Below are 25,297 nucleotides of genomic sequence, written 5' to 3'. Positions count from 1 at the left end.
AAGAAAAAAATACAAACACATACACAACTATTTGAAAGCATTATAAAGTGATCAAAAGCAGGTAGGAGCTGAAAAGGAATTCAATTCTTGAAAGGAGAAAACGGCACTCAGTAAGATCCATATTTATATATATCTTCCCCTAAGGCCATAGAGCAATTAGAACACAAACAGAAAGCCACATTTTTATTGGCTTAAGTATCAGAGGACAGAATTTGAGGATGCTGATAATTGGAAACTTTGTAAATAAATCCACAAAGGAGGGTGCCATAGAGAGACAAGACTTAAAATCTTGATATAGACTACTTTTAAACTTTTGGATAACCCCAAACTGCACATGTCTAGGGCAGAGTCCAAGGAAGACAGGGAGCGGCAACTGAAGTAAGGTTTTAAAAGCTGGGCAAGTAATCTAGCTGTTGACTACATCATAGAAAATGGATTTTGAAGTTTGACTTTAGTCCAGTTGAAGGGGCTTGGTAAATGCCTCGAGCTTTCCATTGAAATACCAGAACAATCATAATTTTTGATTCTAATAATAGTCTACTTTCTACGATTGAATTATATATCCTAAGACTAAGAGCAAAGCTAAACACTAAGATTATGGGTAAAACCTTCCCTAACAAAGTATAAAATGCAAGCCTTGACAAGTTCAAGGTGATCAGCTAGTAACTTCACTGACTGGGCACATAAAAATTAACACTTCTCAGAGAGATATTTAAAAATCCTAAGTCTCTATAATGCATCATTCATAGTGTGCACTCAAAAAGTACTAGACATGCCAAGAAATAAAAGAGTAAAACCCCTATTCAAAAGAAAAAAGAATCAATAGGAAAAGGTCTCCAATTGGCCTGGATGTTAAAATTAGCAGGCAAGGACTTTAAAAGAAATAATCATAAAGATGTTCATGACTTAAAGAAAAAGATTATCAAAATGAGTGAACAGATGGGCAAATCTCAGCAGAGAAACAAAATTATATAAAAGAACCAAATAACAATTCTGTGACTTTATTAGTCATCAGGGAAGTGCAAATTACAAACACCATGAAATACCATTTCACACCCTTAGAATAGCTACAATTTAAAAGGTAACAACACCAAGTGTTGGCAAGGATGTAGAGCAACCAGAACTTTCATACGTTGCTAGGAAGAGTAAAAAAGATAAAGCCACTTTGGAAACAAGTTTTGTCACTTTCTTATAAAGTAAAATATATACCTATCCTAGGAAATCCCAACATTTCCACTCTTAGATATTTATTAAAAAACAAATAAAAAAAGTCTACATAAATATTGCAAACAAATGTTAACAGAAACAACTCAAATGTTCATTAGCGGGTTATTAGATAATTAATTATGATCTGTCTATACAATGGAATACTACCCAGCAATAGAAAAAGAATGTACTATTATGCAACAACATGAATAAATATGAAAGACATCATGTTGTTTGAAAGAAGCCAGATGCAAAGGAGCACACTGTATCCTTCCTTTTATAAGAAGTTCAACAATAAACAAAATATCCCTATACTGACACAATCAGAATATTGATTGCGTATGGGGAGCAGAGATTGATTGGAAGGGACACAGTGTAACCTCCTGGAATGATTAAAAAATGTTCTATATCTTGTTTAAATTGATGCTTACATGGCTGTATTCATCTATTGAAACTCACCACCATGTATGTATATTTTATCTGAATTTTAAAAATGGTATCAGAAAGCATCTGCAGACTATATATTCACTTATAAAATTTAAATTCCTCAAGACCATTAGAGAATATGAACCCACTGCATTTAATTACTCTCCATGAAAAATCATTGCTGTATATAATTGTCCATGTGATCAAACATAAATACTAAATATAGAAAGCAATGTGAATACAAAAAAAGAAAAAGGAACAAGAAATTTTCCAGTCTTACAAAATAGTGCTTACTTGGGAAAGGGAAACTACAGATATTTTCTGTTCCTTGTTAAAATTCTTTTTGCCTTCAGAAATTTACATTATAAGTGGGAGAGAATTCATATTGTTCCACTCATTTGGAATGGGTTCTGGGTCCAGCTAAGCAGAGTAAATTATTATAACATAGCATTTTAAATTGCATATTCATTGTATCCTAAAATCTTATAAGTTAAAAAAATAGTGACAAATTGAAAGTTAACTCACTTATATTCTGATTTTTAAAAAGTTGTCACTAGAGGTACATGATTTTTAAAAAAGACAATAAGGAGTGCGTGATTCTAAAGCAACTGTTCTCAACCCTAGCTATACAATAGAATCACCTGGCCAGATTATAAAATACTATTTACCAGGACTTGAGCCTTATTAATTAAAGCAGAATCTTTATGAGGAAAGACTTTTTTTCTATTTTATTTACTGTTACATCCCCAGAGCTTAGAACAGTGCCTGGCACATAGTAGGCTCAATGAATATTTGATGAATGAATGAATGAATGAATGAATGATAAACAATTTTTTGAAAGCCAAGGAATCATTTTGGTCTTATACATAATGGCAGAATTCCTTTAGGTGATGTAGAATGAAGGAATGCCAAGCTGTTATTTTATTAAAATGTTTGATAATTTGTGTTAACTTTAGCTGAAAATTAAGTTTTTATTGAAATTTCCTATGGATCAGGTTTCGTGCTAGAGTAAGGTTTATAAATGTGAAAAGACGTGAACGTGCATTTGGGAAATTCCCAGTCTATTATGGATTAGTGGCAAAGAGAAAGTCTAGCATATAAGCATTCACCCATTAATCCATTGATTAGCACTTATTTATTAAGTGCTTATTATGTGCCATACACATATGTGCTAGGATACACTGTGGCAAACAAGACAAATATAATACCTGTCCTCAAGGAGCTTACTGTTTAGTAAAGGAGAAAGATAATAAATAAGGAAACAAATAATAAAATTTGTGATGAATTTGATGACCTAAATGAGTATAATGGTGTTATGTATTAACAGAATTTTGGTCAGGTGGAGAGCACTATTTTATATTGGATGGTCAGAAAATACCTCTCTAGGGAGGAAACATTTGTGTGGAGACATTCACGATGAAAAGAAGCCAACAAAGCAAAGTGCTAAGGGGAGAGAGTTTCTAGCAGAAGAAAAAATATGTTCAAAATAGTTGAAGTAGAAAAGAACTTGGCATGTTCAAGGACCTGAGAGAATCCAATTGCTGCAACATAAATAGAAAGTAGAACAAGTTGAAAGTGGAATAAAAGGTGGGGTTATAAAATACACAGCCTGGTAGGCCATGGTAGACAGTTTGAATTTTATTAAGTACAACATGAATCTATTAAATAGTTTTAGGCAAAGAAATGACATGTTGCAATTTGTGTACTTAAAAGATTATTTCTTTTTCCATATGTAGAATAGACTCAAGTGTGGACAAAAGTGGAGGCTTGTAGACTAGTTAGGAAGCCTTTGCAGAAGTCCAGGTGAGAGATGATAGAGGCAATACATTGCTGCAATCACTGTGGCAAAGGGGAAAAGTGAGCAGCTCGGAATATATTTGGAAGGAATTGTTAGGACTTGGTGAGGGATTGAGTGGATGAAAGAGAATGAAGAATCAACATGAACCCCAGAGTTCTGGCTTATACAAATGGAAGGATTGAGGAAATATCTGCATAGATGAGAAAAAATAGGTCAACTCCACCATTTAAAATTTGGATAGAAAAGGAACCAACTAGGAGTAACCAGAGAGGGAGGAAAAAAAACCCTAGAGCATGAGGAATCTCAGAATCTAAAAATCTCCCTTAAAAACTAGAGTATTTCAAGAAGGAAGAAGTGATCAAATACGCTCAGTGGTGCTAAGCAGCTAAGATAAGGGCAGAAAAGAATCCCCTGAATATGGCAAAATGAAGATTATTGGTAATCCTAACTGAAGCAATTTCAGTAGAGTGAGTGAAATAAAATTCAGATAGGAGTAGGCTGAAAAGTGAATGGGAAGCAAGGCAGTTGAAGAAGCTGAAGTAGACAACTCTTTCAAGTTTAGTTTTGAAGGGAAGCAGAAAAGTGAAATGAGAGCTGGAGGAAACTATTACTGAAGAGGAGATACCAGAGAATATTTGTGCATTGATGGGAATGCTCTAGTATAGACAAAAAGATCGATGATTCCAGGAAAGAGGGACTGTCAATTAAGAAGTCAAAGAGAGGAGCATAGTATATTAGGATGTTCTCAAAAGACTGTGACACCAACTCACACCAGTCAGAATGGCTACTATTCCCCCCACCCCACCCCACCCTGAGACGGAGTCTTGCTCTGTCCCCCAGGCTGGAGTGCAGTGGCATGATCTCGGCTCACGGCAACCTCCGCCTCCTGGGTTCAAGCGATTCTCTTGCCTCAGCCTCCAGAGTAGCCGGGATTATAGATGCCCGCCACCACGCCTTGCTAATTTTTGTATTTTTAGTAGAGCTGCAAATAACAGAGGTCTACATAGGTGAACTTAACAATAAAAAATAAATAAATAATAAACTTAAGAGGGCTGTTCAATAAAAGGGTACAGGTATACTATAGAATCCAAGAGTGGGAATACAATGACAACCTGAGAAGAGGCTAGAATATTGCCAGTCCTTTGTCAATAATTTATCCTTTTCTTTCCCAGTCTGTTTCCTTCTTCTCCATTCCACATATTATAATGTGGCAACTACATAACTCATAATTATAGTCTTTATAGGGGGAGAATAATTGACTCCATTCAAGTGTTCGCTCCTGTTTCAATCAACTATGGCTGAAGAGTGAGGAGACATTTGGAATAAATATGGCTTCTGGGGGCCCATTCCTATGGATCAGCAGCTGGCTTCTGGAGGCCCATTCCTGTGAATCGTCGATCTCATAGAAGATAATATTGTTAGAAGGTAGGTAGGCAGTTCTCAAACTGTGAAGCTATTGGAAGGTGTTTTTGTTTTTGTTTTTGTTTTTGTTTTAAGCATGGCATGGAAGGAACATGCTCAAATCCATCATTTAAAAAAGAGAACTCCAGCAGCAATATGAATAATAGATTGGAAGGGAGATTAACCAGATTCAAAGAGGTAAGCCCAATGAGAAAACCATTAAGAAAAGTTACAAGCAAAAAATAAGAGACTATTTTTTGTATTGGGAGAGTAATAGTAGCAATGGAAAGGCATGGGCAGATACTGAACACATTTCAGAGGTTGAATGGACCATATTTGAATATAAGTAGTGAGGAAAGGTGTAAAGGAAATGAATACTTCAAGATTCCTAGCTTGGGCAATAGGATAGATAGGATTGCTGAGAATTGAGACAAGGAAAACAAGAAAAGAAAATACAAGATTGGAGAGGGCAATCTTGAGCCTGAAAAGTTACAGTACATTCAATGTCAGATCCAAAGCTTCAGAATGTTGAGTAATCAGTATTTGAGAGATACATAGGTAATAGTTGGTGCTTCAGGATCACATAAGATCATTCAGAAAATTCATGTAGAGTGAGAAAAGAGAGTAGTTTGCTCAGAAAATTCCAGCAGAAGAGATGGTACTAAAAGAAAGATAAAGAGCAAACAGAGACACATGGGAAGAATAAGAGCTGCATCTTAGAAGCCAAGAAGGAGTTTTAAGAAGAAGGAAATGATAAACAATCAAATTCTGCAGAAAAGAAAAGTAGGATGAGAGCTGAAAGAGGCTAACATATTTGACAATCACATCATTGCTGACCTTTCTCGAAGCAATTTCCGCAGAGTTGCGGGGGGTGAAAACCAGGTTGCAGTGGGCTGAAATTAGACCGAGAGACAAGGAAGTGGAAGCAATGCCTATGACCTACTCTTTCCAAAATGGTGTCAACTGAAGTATATACTGCTAGATAATGGTTTATTCTGTTAAAATTTATTTTATCACTATATTGTTTGGACTAAAACTAGATCATTAAAAAGCTCGAATTGAACCATGGACTCCTGACTTCCACATTTCTAGAAGTCATCTTACCTGCAGGCAAATTAATTCTATAGCCTTCTGTAGACATAGCTCCAATAATATATCTCATCCTTATTTTCAGTGGTATTCATGGTATTTATTTTCAGTGGTATTCATGGTATTTATTTTCAGTGGTATTCATGGTATTGTCTCCCACCATCTTTCCCTTTTACTCCATCTCAGCTCTCAGACACATGACCTTTTTGCCAATCTCATTACAACTTGTGCTCATTTTCTCAAATTTCCTATCAACTGTAGTAATTGCTTCCTACAAAACCCACTCTCCTATTAACTGGCTCATTACCTTGAGTTAAAAGTTCAGAAACTTCTTCAAAGTGAAATCACTGTAGAGTCCTGAAAAGAAACTACTTTTGAAGATACTGACACATGTGTATGCCAAGACAATTCTTGGGTTGTATTCAATGATTTACAGACCCAACCCATTCCTTGTTAAGTTTCTATCAGCATTAATTTTCCTCCTTCACTATAATGGTACATTTATTACTCTCCAAGTCATAATAGCAGACATATAGAGTAGAAGAAGACAAAATCAGTTAATGTGTTGATCACAGCTCTATGTTGATAGAGCTAATGTGGTTCAGAAAAGAAATACTATTAAAGTTCCTCTAGTTCTCTCTCCAGCTGAAGACAATTAGCTTAATAAACATTTCTACTCATTATTTCCATGCTAACTAGTTTTATCTTTGCATTTTTTAGGCTTACCTCATTGATGCTGAACATCCTAAAAAGCTTCTGCTGCTTTGAGTCACTGAAAAAGACCAAGAAACATGAATTTAAAAAAAAATTTCAAATGTTATAAAATAAATAATATGAACTCATTATACCTACAATGAATAATTTAAATTCTTCTTTGGTAGTCCAGGTAAATATCTTCTCAAATAGATTTTTTTAAGCATCTGTATAAGTTCAAGATGTACATCACTTCATGTAGAATAAAATCTCCTAAAAAGAACTGAAATGCCTCAGTATACAACCAGCTGACCTGGCTATCAAACACTTATTTAGCACATATTACATGATGGACACTTTGATGTAGATACGGACCTTGGGTTGTGTCCTCAAGGATCATACAGTGGGTTGAGGAAATAGGATATGCTATCCATAGGAAAGTAAATAATAATATGACAGCTTATTTTCAATGAGAAGTGAATAGTACAAAGAATAAGAGCTGCCAGATTTCAAAAGGAAAGAGCTATCACACAGAGGCGGAACAATTAGAAATTTTTCATGAAGGAAGTGTTCTTTGTGCTGGACCTTGGAGAAAGTGTAGAATGTACATTAGCAAAAAGGCATGGAAAAGGCATGATAGGTAGGAGAGACAAGTTAGGCAAAGGTCCATTAGAATTGCTCAAGATATAATAGACCAACTTGGCCTGAAAAAGGCCTGGAAGTATCCTCTTTTGTGCTCTGTGAGAAGTTTGCCACCATGTAAAAAGTCTAACTACCCTAAGGCTACCATGCTCTGAGAAGCCCAACCTATCCAGGTGGAGAGGTCCTGTAGAGAATTGAGGCCACTGGCCCTGAGCTCCCAGTTGAAATAGACAATATCAACATGTCAGCAGGGTGAATGAGACCATCTTGGAAGTGGGTCCTCCAAGAATAGTTGAGCCATCCTGCCTGAATTTCAGCATTTTGAGCAAATAAATGATTTATACCATTTTAAATCACTATATTTTTGAGTGAATCACTGACTTTTTTCTTAATTAAGCATGGGTTTAAAAACTATGAAAACCCTAGAAGAAAACCTAGGCAATGCCATTCAGGACACAGGCACGGACAAATATTTCATGACGAAGACGCCAAAAACAACTGCAACAAAAGCAAAAATTGACAGATGGGATCTCATTAAACTAAAGAGCTTCCATACAGCAAAAGAAGCTACCATGAGAGTGAACAGACAACCTACAGAATGGGAGAAAAATTTTGCAATCTGTTCATCTGACAAAGGTCTAATATCCAGCATCTACAAGGAACTTAAATAAATTTACAAGAAAAAAACAAACCCATTAGAAAATGGGCAAAGGACATGAAAACATAATTCTCAAAAGACATACATGTGGCCAACAATCAAACAAAAAAAACCTCAGCATCACTGATGATTAGAAAAATGCTAATCAAAACCACAACGAGATACCATCTCATACCTGTCAGAATGGCTATTAATAAAAAGTTAAAAAACAACAGATGCTGGTGAGGTTGTGGAGAAAAAGGAATGCTGTTATACTGTTGGTGGGAATGTAAATTAGTTCAACCATTGTGGGAGACAGTGTGGCATTTCCTCAAAGACCTAGAAGCAGAAATACCATTTGACTCAGCAATCACGTTACTGGGTATATACCCAAAGGAATATAAATCATTCTATTAAAAAGATACATGCATGCGCATGTTCACTGCAGCATTATTCACAATAGCAAAGACATGGAATCAACCCAAATGTCCATCAGTAATACGCTAGATAAAGAAAATGTGGTACATATATACCATGGAATACTATTCAGCCATAAAAAGGAATGAGATCAAGTCCTTTGCAGGAACATGGATGAAGCTGAAGGCCATTATCTTCAGCAAACTAACACAGGAACAGAAAATAAAATACCACATATTCTCACTTACAACTGGGAGCTGAATGATGAGAACATATGGACACATATATGGGCACAACACACACTGGGGCCTGTTGGAGGGTGTGGGGGGAGGAGGCAGAGCATCAAGAAGAATAGCTAATGGATTCTGGGCTTAATACCTAAGTGATGAGATGATCTGTGCAGCAAACTACCAAAGTACATGTTTAACTATGTAACAAACCTGTATGTCCTGCACATGTACCCCTGAACATTAAAAAAGTGTGTTTAAATTGTGAGATAAGGAATCAAGAGGGCCTCTTGCTTCACTATTGTTCACTTTCCTAGCTTTAAGTTTTCTCTTCTATTTATCATAAGTATTTATCCTTAAATTCCATGTCAAATGATGACTGGTTAATTAATTATTATTATTTTTTAGTTCAAAGGGTCCCTTCTAATGTTATTTATCTTTTAACAAGGGAAGACAGGAATATTTTCAAGATCCAAGTATTTAAAAAGGTGGAAGTGAGGTAGGATCGGGGTATGGAATGAAGTAGAAAGAAAAGGAAACATGTAAAAATGTAAAATCACCATGTAGGAGCCCAACATATCCAATATAAGCTATACTGCTTTGGGTTATCTAGCTCATAATTTTTCTTTGCCTAATTTCTCAACTTAGAAATACCATGTCACTTATGGTGTGTTTTTAATTGAGAAAAGTTAATTACTAACTATTGTTTTGTAAAACTCATATGCCAATTTATTCTAGGCTAAAACCAACTTGGCAGATAATTATTTTTACATAACAAACAAAAGACTTTTCCTTTCTGATGCTTTTCCCAAAACATGCAATATAAACCAAAGAGTAAAACAAAATAATGTGTTACACTTCTCTTCAACTAGTCTACCATCACTTCTGTTTAACTGGTTTGATACATTCATGAAAAATTTCCTTTAAAAGACATATTCTTCTAAAACTAATTTAAAACAAAACTCATTAATATTTTCAGTTCCTACCACTATCAATTATTTGGAATTAGACCAGTTTAAGAATTTAAAACTTTGCCTATCATTTTGTATTTTAAAGTCACGGGTATTGATAAGCGACTAATATTTAGGAATTATTTTATGTCTTTCATTTCCACTTCTCAGTTAACAGGTATGCTGAGCCTTTGCTATTTTCACAATAAACTGATTACTTGGTTGATTTAGGTAGCAAAAAAGATAATGAACCTGTATCAAATTTCTACTTACATTATTTTATGCATAGTAAATAAAAATTTCATTGCTGTGCATCCTCTTACTAGTAACTACAAATTTTATAAAAATACATTTTTTAAATTATTTTGCCACTGAAGCTGCAATGACTAGCAGAATGTCTGGCAGAATTATTTTTAATAGATTTATTGAGGTATATTAATATACAATAAAATGCCCACATTTAAATTGTTTTTGACATTTTGACAATTGTTTTGACACACAAAATAAGTTTTGACACATGTACAGACTCATAAAGCCCTCACCAAAATCAAGGTAATCAACATATTCATTACTCCCAAAAGTTTCCTCATGCTTTCTTTGTAATCTCACCCAACAATCACCCCACACCCCATCCCCATGCAACCAGTGATCTGTTTTCTGTCACTATAGATTAGTTTGCATTTTCTAGAATTTGATATACGTGAAATCGAACAGTATATATTGTTTTCTGCCTGGCTTCTTTCACTCAGCTTAATTATTTTGAGATTCATTTGTCATGTGCGAAACCATAGCTTATTTATTTTTATTCCTTTTGTTGACTAGTATTCTATTGTATGGCTGTACTACAGTTTGTTTATCCACTCATCTGTTGATGAACATTTGAGTCGTTCCCAGTTTTCGGCTTTTACAGATTAAGCTACTGTGATGATGGGTACATAAGTCTTTATATAGACACTTTCATTTTTCTTGGGTGACACTTCAGAGTAGGATGGCTGGATCATACAGTAGGTGTATGTTTGACTTTTTAACAGACTGCCAAACTGTTCTCCAAAGTGATTCTACTATTTAACATTTTCATCTGCATTGTATAGCATTCTCCCTTCCTCTCACTGTTGGTATGGTCGGTCTTTGGAATTTTAGCCAGTCTCATAGGTATACAGTGGTATCTCATTGTGGTTTTGCTTTTCCCTAATGTTTAATGATGTTTAGCACTCATACATTTTTTTTTTTTGCCATCTGTTCATCATTTTTAGTGAAGTGTCTTCATGTCTTTTTCCCATTTGGTATAGGAAGGGAGTTGGTTGTTTTCTTATTACTTAGCTTTAAGAGCTCTTTGTATATTCTGGATATTAGTCCTTTATGAGACATACGATTTCAAATATTTTCTCCCATTCAGTGGCTTATCTTTTCAGTCCTTTAACAGTGTCTTTCAAAGAGCAGAAGTTTATGATTTTGCTGAAGTCCAAGTCATCAATTTTATCTGGATTGTATTTTGAATCAACCCTAAAAAAAAAATTGCCTGACTGAAGGTCATAAAGATTTTCTACTATATTTTCTTCTAGAAGTTTTATAGTTTTAGGTTTTATATTTAGGTCTGTGTTCCATTTTGAGTTAATTTGAAGGGTTTTTTTGCATATGGATGTCCGATTGTTTCAGCATTATTTGTTGAAAATATGACTCTCTACTGAACTGCTTTTGCGTCTTTGTGGAAAATTCAGTTATTTATACACATGTGGGTCTGTTTCTGAACTCTGTCTCCTGTTCCATTGATCTATCTGTTATTTATGCCAATACCACACTGTCTTGATTACTGTGGTTATATACTACTCTTAAAATATTCAACTTTCTTCTGTGTTTTCAAAATTGTTTCAGATCTTCTAGTTTCTTTGTTTTTCCATATGAACTTTAGAATCAGGTTATCTCTTTTTGTTTGTTTGTTTTTTGAGAGAGAGCCTCACTCTGTCACCCAGGCTGGAATGCAGTGCCAATGATCACGGCTCACCACAGCCTCAACCTCCTGGGCTCAGGTGATCCTCCCACCTCAGCCTCCCGAATAGCTGGGACTATAGGCACACACCACCATGCCCAACTAATTTTTGTAGTTTTTGTAGAGACAGGGCTTTGCCATGTTGCCCAGGCTGGTCTCAAACTCCTGGGCTCAAGCAATCCTCCCATGTCCACCTCGCAAAGTGCCAGGATTACAGGCATAAGCCACCATGCCTGTCCCAGCTTATCAATTTCTACCAAAAAAAAAAAAATTGCCAGAATTTTGCTTGAGACTTTTTTTATTCTTTAGGTCAATCCAAGGAAAATTGACTTATTATAACCATATTGAGACTTCTGACTCATGGCTCAATATATTTTTATTAAATAAAAGAAGAATTTTTGAAATGGGTTTTGGAATAATTTTCAGAAGCTCTAGGAAAATTAGAAATATCATGTTTAACTGCTGAAAGAAATCATAGATGACACAAACAAATGGAAACACATCTCATGCTCGGGGTGGGGGGAGGAAATCAATATTGTGAAAATTACCATACTGCCCAAAGCAATCTACAGATTCAATGCAATTCCTATGAAAATACCATCATCATTCTTCACAGAACTAGAAAAAAAATCCTAAAATTCATATGGAACCTGCATAGCCAAAGCAATACAAAGCAAAAAGAACAAATCTGGAGGCATCACATCACCCAACTTTGAACTATACTACAAGGTTATCATTACCAAAACAGCATGGTACTTGTATAAAAATAGGCAGATAGACCAATGGAACAGAATAGAGAACTCAGAAATAAAGCCAAATACTTATAGCCAACTGATCTTTGACAAAGCAAACAAAAACATAAAATGGAGAAAGGACACCCTATTCAACAAATGGTGCTGGGATAATTGGCAAGCCACATGTAGGATAATGAAACTGGATCCTCATCTCTTACCTTATACAAAAGCCAACTCAAGATGAATCAACGACTTAAATCTAAGGGCTGAAACCATAAAAATTCTAGAAGACAACATCAGAAAAGCCCTTCTAGACATTGGCTTAAGCAAAGAATTCATGACCAGGAACCCAAAGCAAATGCAACAAAAACAAAAATAAATAAATGGGACATAATTAAACCAAAAAGCTTCTGTACAGCAAAAGAAAGAATCAGCAGAGTAAACACATAACCCACAGAGTAGGAGAAAATATTCACAAAGCATGAATCTGAGAGAGGACTAATATCCAGAATCTATAAGGAACTCAAACAAATCAGCAAGAAAAGAAAGAAATAATCCCATCAAAACGTGGGCAAAGAACATGAATAAATAATTCTCAAAAAAGATATATAAACAGTCAACAAATATATGAAAACATGCTCAACATCACTAATTATCAGGGAAATGCAAATTAAAATTGCAATGAGATACCCCCTTACTTCTGCAAGAATGGCCATAATATGAAAAAGACACTTGCACATGCATGTTTATAGCAGCAAAACTCATAATTGCAAAAATATGGAACCAACATACCTGCCCATCAATCAATGAGTGGATAAAGAAAATGTGGTATATATACACCATCGAGTGTGGTATATATGCACTCAGTCATAAAAAGAAATGAGATAATGTATGTTGCACCAACTTGGATGGAGCTGGAGGCCATTATTCTACGTGAAGTAACCCTCAGGAATGAAAAACCAAATAATGTATGTTCTCACTTATAAGTAGGAGCTAAGCTGTGAGAATGCAAAGGCTTAAGAATGATATCATGGGCTTTGGAGACTTGTGGGGAAGGATGGGAGGGGGGTGAGAGATAAAAGACTACACATTGGGTACAGTGTACACTGCTCAGGTGACAGGTGCACCAAAATCTCAGAAATCACCACTAAAGAGCTTATCACTGTAACCAAAAACCACCTGTTCACCAAAAGCTATTGAAATTTTAAAAAGAGATAAAATAAAAATGCATAGTTTAAAAATGTAGATAGTATTCATATGGTTCAAAACTCCAAAATTATAGAAGAATACAGAGCATCCCTCCCACTCTTGCCTCCCAGGAACCCAATTCTCACCCTCCATGATCTGCACATTAAAAGTTTCCTCATTCATTTTTATGGCCCTGGATGTAGGGCCATAAAATGGCCTGTAAGGATGTTCCATAATTTATTTAATCAGTGTCTTAGTGAGGGACATTGAGATTATTTCCAATTCTTTGCCACTACAAAAATTCCACAATAAATAACCTTGTACAATCATAATTTCCTACATGTATGTACATAGCTGAAGAATAAATTCTTTAAAATGGGATTGACACCTCAAAGGGTATAGATATTTATACTTTTGATAGTTACTGCCAAATTGCCATCCAAAGGCAATAGAAAATGTATATTCTCAATTTTTAGATCTTTGTAAATCTCATAGATGAAAAATGTCATCAGAGCACAGTTTTTTATTTCTTTTACTATGAATAAGGTGAGTATATTTTGATATATTTAAGAACAATTTATATTTCTTTGTATGAACTATTTAAATGTTCTTACTTTAGTTTCTTCATTTGTACCTCAGTTTCCTCATAGGGTTGTTGTAAAGATAAAATAATTCGTATGCAGAAATATCAAGAACAGTGCCTAGAACATAATAAGCACCATGTAAGTGGTTACTCTTATTGCCATCATCATCATTTGTTCATATCCTTTATCCATTTTTCTACTGGGTTGTTGATCTGTCCTCCTGTTTTTGTAGAAATTACTGAAGTGTAAGAAGGGTGGCCACATATCACACATCTCAGTTTGTCTGAGAAAGTCCCAATGTATGCCTATTGTCTTAGCATAATAATTAATAAGGCCCTTGTACACTTTCAAATGGTAGTGATTTGAATGATATGGTCACTTTCAAATGGTAGTGATTTGAATTACATGGTGAAGTAAATTAAAACTGCATCTGGAATCTCAAAAAAAAAAGACAAATACATAGAAACAGAGAGTAGAATGGTGGTTACTAGAGGTGGGGATTGGGAACACACAAAGGGGATGGGGAGATGGAGGTAAAAGGGTGCAAAGCTGTAGTTGTATGTAGGATGAATAAGTCTAGAGAGTAAGACTAAAGATCCAATGTATAGCATGAGGACTATACTTAATAGTATTGCACTGCATGCTGGAAATTTGCTGAGAGAATAGACCTCAGGTGCTTTTAACACACAAGGAGGGAAAGGTAACTATATGAGAAGATGTGTATATTAACTTGCTTGACTGCAGTAACCATTCCACTGTGTATATCAAAACATCATGTGGTCAGGAACAATGACTCATGCCTGTAATCCCATTGCTTTAGGAAAGGCAAGGCAGGGAGGATCCCTTGAGACCAGAAGTTCAAGACCAGCCTGGGCAACACAGCAAGACCCCCATCTCTAAAAAAGAAAAAAAAAACTTAATTAGCCAGGCATGGTGACATGCACCTGTGGTCCTAGCTACTCAGGAGGCTGAGGGGGGATGATCACTTGAGCCCAGGAGTTTGAGGTTACAGTGAACTATGATTGCGCTGCTACACTCCAGCCTGGTCAACACAGCAAGGCCCTATCTCTAAAAAGAAAAATTTTTTTAAAATAATTAAATATATATAATTTTTAAAAAAGAAATATGTTTATTAAAATATGGTAGCAAATTCTGATCTGGCTTTTCATAAAACATTTATTCTAATTATCTTACAAAAACTTTGGGGGAGAGATAACAGTCAACTTTAGGAATTATATGGAATTATATGGTGATTACTTCATACTTGGACATATAAAACCTTGTAATTTCAGAGCTAATATGGGAATATGTTCTACCTTCAGGAAAAGAAAAAAATGGGAAGTCAGTGATAAACTATTAAAATATAAAAAGAGACTGATGTACATTTAATAAAAGAAGTGTAAATTTAGCTTCCTGCATTTAGAAAAATTTCACTTTTTCTGGCCCCTTAGAAACAATTTACATCTATACCATTTATTCACATTTGTACTTTCTTAACTTTTTGAAACACTTTCAGTCCGTAATTTCTTTTTATTCACACAACTTTCTGAGGTAGGAATGGTAAGTCGTCATTATCTGACAGCTAGGAAACCAAGTAACCTAGCAGATAGCAGATCACTTCAAGTCACAGAGAAAGCTAGCAAACACTGCTTCTCGATCACCTAATTCTCTTCCAGAATGTCTCAGCACTAGCCACCTCTGTGCAATAAAAAAATACAACTCACTTCAGCGAGTTCAAATAGAAAAGGCATCCCAGATCTCCAGAAGGATGAGAGAGGCAGACTTGGAGACTACGCAGCCCAGATCCCCACATAAGTCGACTCAGCAACGACTCTGGGAAAGACCCATTGCCCCTATTATTTGGCTTATAAAGCAAATGTTAGACACTGGAAGGTAGACCCTTGGGCTTGGTGATCCCAGAAGAACTACACCTCCACTCTCCCTCAACAGGCCAAAAGATTCCCTATAGCTTCTATTTCGTCATTTTGCTCTCTTCCAAATACACACTTCATTCAGAGACTATGGTTAGCAGAGTCTAGGTCACTTCTCTGAGCCCGCATTCAGAATGTAAGAAATCTCCCAAGGTAAAAATGATGTTTGAAAGGACTGAGTAGACTCAACATGGTAAGGTACATCTCATAAAGCTTTCTCAAAATCAGTGTGAGTCATAGAATTACTGTGGTTTGGGGACTGAAAGGGATCTTTCCAATTGCCAGTATTTTATAAATTTTAGGCCGTGATTCATTAGAGGGCCATAAAATCAACGTAGTGCACCCTATAGTTTTAAAAAACTAAAAATAGAATGGAAAATACCACCATGCACTGCATTAGTGAAGATAAGTATTGCTTGGTGAAACTTTTGTCCTCATTATATATGTGGGTATAAATTTATATATATATATTTATTATATATATATGTAGAGTACATATATATACATATATATGTAGAGTACATATATACATATATATGTAGAGTACATAGATACACATATATATGTAGAGTACATAGATACACATATATATGTAGAGTACATAGATACATATATATGTAGAGTACATAGATACGCATATATATGTAGAGTACATAGATACGCATATATATGTAGAGTACATAGATACGCATATATATGTAGAGTACATAGATACGCATATATATGTAGAGTACATAGATGCATATATATGTAGAGTACATAGATGCATATATATGTAGAGTACATAGATACGCATATATATGTAGAGTACATAGATACGCATATATATGTAGAGTACATAGATACGCATATATATGTAGAGTACATAGATACGCATATATATGTAGAGTACATAGATACGCATATATATGTAGAGTACATAGATACGCATATATATGTAGAGTACATAGATACGCATATATATGTAGAGTACATAGATACGCATATATATGTAGAGTACATATATGTACATGTATGTAGAGTACATACATGTACATATATATGTAGAGTACATATGTGTACATATATATGTAGAGTACATATATGTACATATATATGTAGAGTACATATATATATATGTAGAGTATATGTCTAAGTGTCCTGTGCCATCAGGTAGTATGTATTTCTTACTAGAGTCACAGTAAAAAAAAAATTGAAAAACACTAGTCAAATCCAACCTCTTCATTTTACATTTGACAGAGGATAAATAAGGCTCAGAGAACCTTGCTCTGTTGGTTAATGCAAGGCTGGAATTAGGACACAGAAAATTTTAGTCCTACATTTCATTGTAAGGACATTATCACTTAGAAGAAGTATACTTCTTTTTTATGTAGATCTATTCCTACATTAGCCCTGTTATGATTATCAGATATATTTCACAAATTAGTATATCACAAAATAGTTTTATAATTGTATTTTGAGGTAAGCATTAATTAATGATTGTCACTTGGTTAACACCAGTCTATTAACTTTTGAAAGATAACAAATCTATGTGTTATTTTGAATACTTTTAATGTTCGCAGTTAAATTATGAATTGCAGGGAAGTCATTAAAATAGTAGTTAAAGACATAAATTTTTAAAGAAAATAACCCTTTTAATTTTTAGTAAATAGAAGGATTTTTAAGTTGTAATCTGCCATATTGAATAGAAATATATCACTAAAAATATTTTTCTTGTTAGTTCTCTGTTTGTCTCTATCAAAACATTACAGAATTTTCCAAAGAAAGTTTCTATGATTTGAAATAAAATATGAAAAACAAAAGGCTTAACAATTTCTCTATAATGTGCTCAACTAAAGATACATCTACTTTTTAAAATTCTGAATACAAAAAATCATTTAAACTTCATGGATTTTTTATATTCATGGGTAAGAATTTTGGAAAGAGTGGTAAATATTTTCAAAATACTATAGATTTTACTTTTCCAGTCCTCATTTTAATTGAATTCCTAAAGATTCTATTTCTAAATAGTCATGAACCAAAGATTTGTCCAGCTTGGAATACAGCTGTATCTTCAATAATAAAGCTGATCAAGTCTTTTTGCACAATTGACATACACTGTTGTTTTAACATTTTTATGTTTTAGAAACAGAAGTTTAATATTAATACTTTTATTATGCAACATTAAAGTCTAATTGCTTTTATGATTTTTATAATAAAGAGGGCCAAAGCAGATAATACCAAGTCACTGAAGAATAAAAATAAATAATGCCTTAGATCATTCAAAGAAGCCCAATTTCTTTTTTTTCTTTCTTTCTTTTTTTTGTTTGAGACAGGGTCCCACTCTGTCACCCAGGCTGGAGTACAGCGGCACAATCATGGCTCACTGCAGCCTCGACCTTCTGGTCTCAAGTGATCCTCCCACCTCAGCCTCCCAAAGTGCCTGGATTACAGGTGTGAGCCACCAAATTTGGCCAAGAACCCCAATTTCTATTATGTAGTCTTCTCTCTTCTACAGCAATACTCAAGAGGGTCAGAATGAAATGTACAACACTTTTACAAAGCACACCCAGAATCTACTGGTTACCTCAGTGCCTCATCCCAGATTTTGATATGGATTTTTAAGTTGACTTTTCATCACCCATTAATTTTTTCAAACTCACACTGGGAATAGAACATATTTTATTACTGCAATATGTTGACTCTTTACACCCTTTGTAGGAATTTGTGTTACTTATAAAGAATATAACTGTAAACAAAGATGACAAGGTATTTTTCTCACCAAAAACATTTTTTCTGTACTGAGTGGTTCTTGAACAAAGGAAGCTTACTTGACCTACCTAATGTGTAAGGAATTAGGTACAGAAGCTGGTTAGGTAAGGCAAAGAATGAGGATGAGAAATTTACTTATCAGGGGTTTAGAGCAGTCATTAGAAAAGCCTCTGCTTCCCAGACTGGTTTGTCCTGCTCAGTGAAGAGTGTTTTATTCCAACATCCTCTTTCCCAAACAGGCATTTAAAATAATGAGAGAATTTTTTAAAACAAGATATTTACAGTAAATAAAAACCTGTCACCACAAAGGGGGGAAAGTTGCTGACATTTTCCTGGGCATAGGATATGCTCATTGAATATGGCACCAAGCCTGCTTCCTTCAGTGAATCCATTTTATCAGCAATTAGGACAGTTGTTTCACTTAAATGGAGAATTCCATTATGATTCCTCAGCAACCTTAACAGATAGAAAGCTTTTTGTAATATTACTAACTACACAGGAGGAAAGTAGTTATAAACTCCCTTTTGTGCTGTGGTGGATAGTCAGTGGAAAAAAATCACCTTAAAATATTTCTCAGGACACGTTGGCCTATACCTCATTTGAACTCATGCATCTTTAAAATAAAATCTGTGCCTGGCGCCGTGGCTCACACCTGTAATCCCAGCACTTTGGGAGGCCAAGGTGGGTGGATCACCTGAGGTCGGGAGTTTGAGACCGGCCTGACCAATATGGAGAAACCCCGTCTCTACTATAAATACAGAATTAGCCGGGCATGGTGGCGCATGCCTGTAATCCCACCTACTCGGGAGGCTGAGGCAGGAGAATCGTTTGAACCTAGGAAGCGGAGGTTGCAGTGAGCCGAGAATGCGCCACTGCACTCCAGCCTGGGCAACAAGAGTGAAACTCCATCTCAAAATAAAATAAAATAAAATAAATCTTATTTTTATTTTTAAAATAAAATCTTTATTTTATAATAAAAAATTTTAAATTTTTTAAATGAAAATTTTAAATAAAACATTTTTTAAATAAAATTAAAGAAAATAAAAAGATTTCATTTTCTTTAAATAAAATCTGGCTGTCCAATTGTTATTTCTTCGGTTGCTTTTCAAGAAAGTGTGAAGTCAAAAAGTAATTTTAAAAGGTAGGACTCTTCAATCTGCTTGAACAACGACAACTAGATAGTCTTAAATAAGTTCCTTTTATTTATTCTTACGTTGGTATTTTAAGTTAAATATTATACCAATAAGAATAGCTAGTTATGAAACAGCAGGAAATTCCACATATTTATTAAAAAATAGACATGTTTTTAAAATCTCATTAATGACTTTGTAAATTGTAATACCTACCTTTGGTAAGGGTGCAATGAAATAAACACCCATAGGTACTACTGGACATGGCATAAACTGCTACTATCTTTCAGAAAAGGCAATTTCATAATATACATCAAAACCCTAACATGTTTGACCCTTTGCTTCAGAAATTGAACTTTTAGGAGTTTAGCCTGATGGAATGTATAATTAAAGAAATGGACAAATACTTGTGTGCAAATGTGTTTGTCATGACATTATCTGTAATACAAAAAAGCTGGAAAAAACATAAATCTACAATAACTGGGAATTGGTTAATGAAATAGTAGGCTATTCATACAATAGATTGCCACATAGGCATCAAGAAATATCCTATTTGAAATTAGTATATACAAACAAAGAAAAAATGTTAACAGTTGTTATCTCTCAGTCCAGATGACTTATTTTCTTTACTCTTTTCTGTATTTTCCAAATTTCCTTCAGTGAACATCTTCAGTTAAGAGGCCTTAAAAGTTCATTTGCTAGTATTATGCTGAAAAGTTCTTTTTTAAAAAATAAAACTACAGTTCAGCACAAGTGAAATTTAATGCTCTTTTTACTATCATTGTATCTTTCGAATATCTGCACCATTATTTGCCTTCCATATGTATTAAAATATGGAAAGAGCCAAAAGAGACATGTAATTCAAGCTCCCCTTTCTTCCCAAATGAAATTCCCCCAAATAAGACCACCATATTTTCAATTTATTAGGCACTTCCGCTTAACTTCTCTCCATAATTATAAGGAGTTCTTTTGAAGTTTATATGTCCTTGTCTTTGTGTTTGATCTGTCTCTTCACTGTGCTGTAGGGACACATCTTCCGCCTTTAAATTCCATCAATCTCCCTTCACCTCCCGCTTCTCTTGTGTCCTAGACAGTGTGTATAATTCTTTGCTCTTCAGCGTATTCAATATAAAGAAGGTAGCATATAAAACAGTTACATAATGCAAGCTTTATTCGTAGTTAGAAAATCATTATCAAAATGTTACCATTGCAATCATTTCCATAGACTGTCACGTAACCAACACCTGCAATGGGGAAGTGGTACACAATCCAACACAACTCATTAGGGGCTCTCGGTCTATTCAATCTCTGACACTCCAGCAGCCTCAGTACCACTTCAGGAGCCAATGCAGTCTACCTCTCTCCAGAGAGCAGTGTTCCACCTTTCTGGGACAGAAGTCAACAATCGCGTTCCCCAAGAGATGGAAAAGAAGTGGAGGAGGGTGAATAGGTTACCAAACCCACTTAGATACACTCCGCATAGACTAACTCTCCAAATTAAAGGACAGGAGGTCACCTGAGCTGACCATAAAAGCTCAGAGTGCTGATGCGAATAAGATCAGGGAAGGCTGCTTATTAACACCGTGGTCACTACAAAAGTTCTTGAGGGCATCTGCTGTGAGTTTTCCATCGTTCCTTATTGTCCTCCTGCATCTCCTGTTGCTTTTCTTGGCCCTCTCCTTTTCGCATTTTCTATGTCCTTTGCCCAGCAGTAGTACTGCAGGCATTAACCACTGTCGACCTGAGAATTAAATCAGCATTTGGTAGCCAGACCTCTCCTTGAACCTTAGAAAGCTTGTGTGCTCGAGGTCCCTGAAGTGTAACGTCATCTCAAAGCGCAAGTAACTAAAGGGAACCTACATGTGACAAGGTGCAGCGGAGGTTCAAGCAGAGCACCCTGGCCGCATCGCAACAGATTATAAAGTGTAGGGGATGAAAATGATGGAAGACATCAGAAAGCCAAGCTGTAAAAAAGCCCAAACTAAGCAAACTGAGACGCGCACGCGCGTTGCTCACAGCTCGTCTCCCGAGGCCGGGCCACAGCGCCTGCGCACAGAATCCGAGGAGGGTGGGGAAGAGATGAGCACCCAGGCCTAGAGCTCCCACTGCCTCAGCCTCCCTATCCCCGCAAGCTCCGCCTCCTCCAGCTGCTCGCCTTCCCAAACAACCGGGTTCGCCGCCGGCGCTTTCTGCCCATTGGCCCTTAGCCTTTTCCGTTTCCGCCCAGCCCTCAAAATTCACCAATCAGCTTGCACTTTTGGGTGAGGGTCCACCTCCAAGGCTGTCGCTCCGGCTCCTCTGCCTCCTCCTCTGGCTGCTGCCTCCGCAGCTCCCTCCTCCTCCCCCACCTCCTCCATCTGGGGAGCGTCTGCGGGGGCCTGAGGGGCGGCGGCGGCGGCGGCGGCGGCGGCTGCGATATGGAGCCAGGGGCCGGCGGCCGAAATACTGCTCGTGGGCAGAGGGCCGGGTCCCCGAACACTCCGCCGCCCCGGGAGCAGGAGCGGAAACTGGAGCAGGAGAAGCTCTCCGGTGTGGTGAAGAGCGTCCACCGGCGGCTCCGCAAGAAGTACCGAGAAGGTAAACAGCGCGCTGAGTGAGGGAGGAAGGGGAGGCCTCATCACCCCCAACCGCTTGTCACCTCTTCCGTCCTCCAAAGAGGCCACCATTAAAACGTAAAGGATCTGCACGTCCCCGCAGCCGCTGCTGCTCTCCCGGGCCTGGTCTGAGCCCCCAGTCGGCATCAGACGCTCTCCTCTCCGCCCCCTTTTCTTTGAGGGCCCTTCGGGAGAGTTCTAGGCCTGTAAAGGAATTGAGTCCCCACCCCCTCCAAGCCCCTGTCCCCAGCCGGGGTGCTGAGGTTGTTGTCACGGCACACACAAACACATACACGCTCACAGAGGAGGTGGGGGTCGCTTTTTGCAAGAGACGCCGAGGTAAAACAAGACAGGTAAAATCCATTTGTAAAAGACGGAAAGAAACCTGAGTTGTCCCTCCTTTACGCTTGACCTACCGGCTGTACCATTTGCTTCCTTATCAGACCCCCTTCCTAGTACTTCATTCCTACAACCATGCCGAGCTTTCCTCGCGTTGGCTTCCAGGGCTGGGAAGCCAGCAGGCCTTTTAGCTGACTGGACTTCACATTGTTAAAAGGGGGCGGGCTACACTCGTGGCCCCCACTCCTGTTTCTTAAGTACTTGCTCTTACTGTTTATTTAGGCGGTGAGGAAGAGATCTGGGCAGGTTCTGAAAATACCGTTTGTATTGGAAGCTTCCTAAAGACACATGCCGATAAAGCCCACCCTCGGCTTCCATGGATGGGGTTCTGGTGAGAACCCCCTCTGTGGAAGCTCATAGGGGAAGAAGCCTTAGTGGCTTTTGCCTGTGCCTGAAGAGTGTTTATAGTTGGAGTCTACAGTTATCCTTGATATCTTTAAATATAGGCTTTTGTACACAGCTGTTTTATAAGATTTTGACAGTGAAAATTCTGTTTTCATAGGCTTGGGAAAGAGACTTCTCCTGAGTATCGAAATGAGGAAAGCTTTCCACTGGTTCTCATTTTAGCTTAATTGCAAACTGAAAAGTCAGCAGGCTTCTGGTGTTAGTCCTATACTTAGTTAATAATTTAGGATTAGAAGGAAAATTATGGCAGTGAAGGAATACAGACAGGTAAGATCATGTTACTGTTGATTTATACACACGTTTCAACTACTCTAGAAAGTTAAAACTAAGTATCCTTTGTTCTTTTGAATGTAGTTGATATGTTTCATTTTTCAAACTTTAAAGGTTTCTTTCCTTAGCAAATCAAGCTTAGCTTTTAATAGAGGCTGTTTAATCATCCCCAAATGGGGCTTGTAGTTATTGTTTAACAGGTAGCAATAGAAAGAGTCTTATCAGACCTACTTAGGATGGTGAAATATGTTTTTTGAAAGAATGCTACCCAGACCCACAATTTAGTCAATAAAATGAGTAGTTACCATAGCAACAACTGCATCATTCTTGATGTTCAAAGAATGCTCTTACATAATGGCATTCACTGTAGATTTTATGTTATGTGGAGAAATTAGGAAATAAATGGACACATTTTCCTGCAATTTATCCTGCTATTTTGTACAAATTTAAGTGCATCTTTTTAAAGAGAAAAATGACTAGCATAGAATTCCATTTCTATTTTTACCTTTTAATGATTTCATTATTCATTTATTCATAAGTGAATAGGTTCCACTCAAATTAACACACTAATGTGGCATCTCTTCAAGTGCTGTTTATATGTGCTTAGTTCCCACATGTTTAACCATGTTTTAAGCCTGAGTATTAACCACAGGAACTCTTGTTTATGAGAATTGGAAGTTACCAGATCTAGAATAGATGCATGGAGTTCATAAGTGAATGATCTAGTGTGCTTCTGGGGAGTTAAAGTCCTGGCAGTTTAAACATTTGAATGAGACTATTCTTTAGGCGTTTTAATACCCTGAATTTCACCGGTGATCTAGACTTCTCTAGGCTTTGCTTGAATGATATACAAAGCCCCATCAGTGAATTAGCAGAATAAGTGATCCTAATGAGCATGCTTCTTCTACCTTTATTTCTGACATATAGGCTAAATATTAGTAGTAAAAAAGTCATCTGTGAAAAACTCTGTGCACATAATAATACTAAGGAAATAATTTTTAGTGTTTTACTTTGAGGACTTAGTATTGTGCTGATGGTCCCCAGTCTGTAAACATATTTTACAAGTTCATTTGCAAGTCAGCTGTTATCGTAATCTGAAGTTTGCTTAAGTGCTAGATCAGTCTGCAAAGGCCCATTGAATCAGTAACATACCTGAACTATATAGCACCAATAACTATGGAAACTGTACCCCTTTTATCACAATTCTTCTACCAGCAAATGCAGTGAAAATTCCAGCTTAGGATCTTGGAGTTTTAGGCTAGAAGGAACCTCTTAGCATTTAGCAGTGATTCCCAAACATGGCTGATCAGCAGATTCAACTGGGTGCCTCTTAGACGATTCCTGTATTCTACCTCAGATCTATAGTTTAAGATCCCTATTATTAGGAACTGGAAATTGTCAGCCAGATATTAGAGTGGTGATCTAATAGCTTCTTCATTTTACAGATAAGTGAGCGGAGTCCTAAAAAGATTAAAATAACTTTCTTGACGCTTTGGTAGTTCATTATTAATACTATACATATTTTATGGGAATAATATAGGTTCCCCACCCCCAGCTCCAAACCTAATATTAGTGACTCCAAATGTTAGAATAGGAGGGAAAATGAGAAGCAGGAAGTGGCCCTAGAATTTGCATTAGGTGAAAAGATATAAATTGATGGGAATGGATGATCCATAGGATAGGTATGATTAGCTGAGTTGGGGCTATACAAGGTGAGGGTTTTTTGGGGAGAGATGGCAGGGAAGGAAATAAGTTAGGGTAGAATAAGGAGGCAAAACAGCCACTGAATATTAAGGACAGGAGTGAGGACTAGATAGTGACTGGGAGGTTGGAGAACA

General features: G+C 36.5%; 1 protein-coding gene and 1 long non-coding RNA gene across 2 annotated transcripts in view; both read left to right on the top strand.

The window, feature by feature from the left end:
* Positions 1-4,665: 4,665 nt before the first annotated feature.
* On the top strand, positions 4,666-6,896 carry LOC134756418 (uncharacterized). The gene is made up of 2 exons (XR_008667541.2): positions 4,666-4,855; positions 6,641-6,896. It is a non-coding gene; the product is annotated as an uncharacterized lncRNA (long non-coding RNA).
* Positions 6,897-22,031: 15,135 nt separating this feature from the next.
* The window catches only part of SAMTOR (S-adenosylmethionine sensor upstream of mTORC1), a 118,473-nt gene continuing 115,207 nt past the window's right edge, over positions 22,032-25,297 (top strand). Inside the window, exon 1 of the mRNA XM_004046071.3 lies at positions 22,032-22,368. Coding sequence (XP_004046119.1) covers positions 22,209-22,368 — 160 coding nt within the window. The 5' untranslated portion in view covers positions 22,032-22,208. The remainder of the gene's footprint in view (positions 22,369-25,297) is intronic.

The sequence above is a fragment of the Gorilla gorilla genome, chromosome 6 (assembly GCF_029281585.2).
Source record: "Gorilla gorilla gorilla isolate KB3781 chromosome 6, NHGRI_mGorGor1-v2.1_pri, whole genome shotgun sequence".
NCBI classification, from domain to species: domain Eukaryota; kingdom Metazoa; phylum Chordata; class Mammalia; order Primates; family Hominidae; genus Gorilla; species Gorilla gorilla.
Note: the sequence above shows the minus strand (reverse complement) of the source record. Positions and strands in the feature narration are given on the sequence as shown.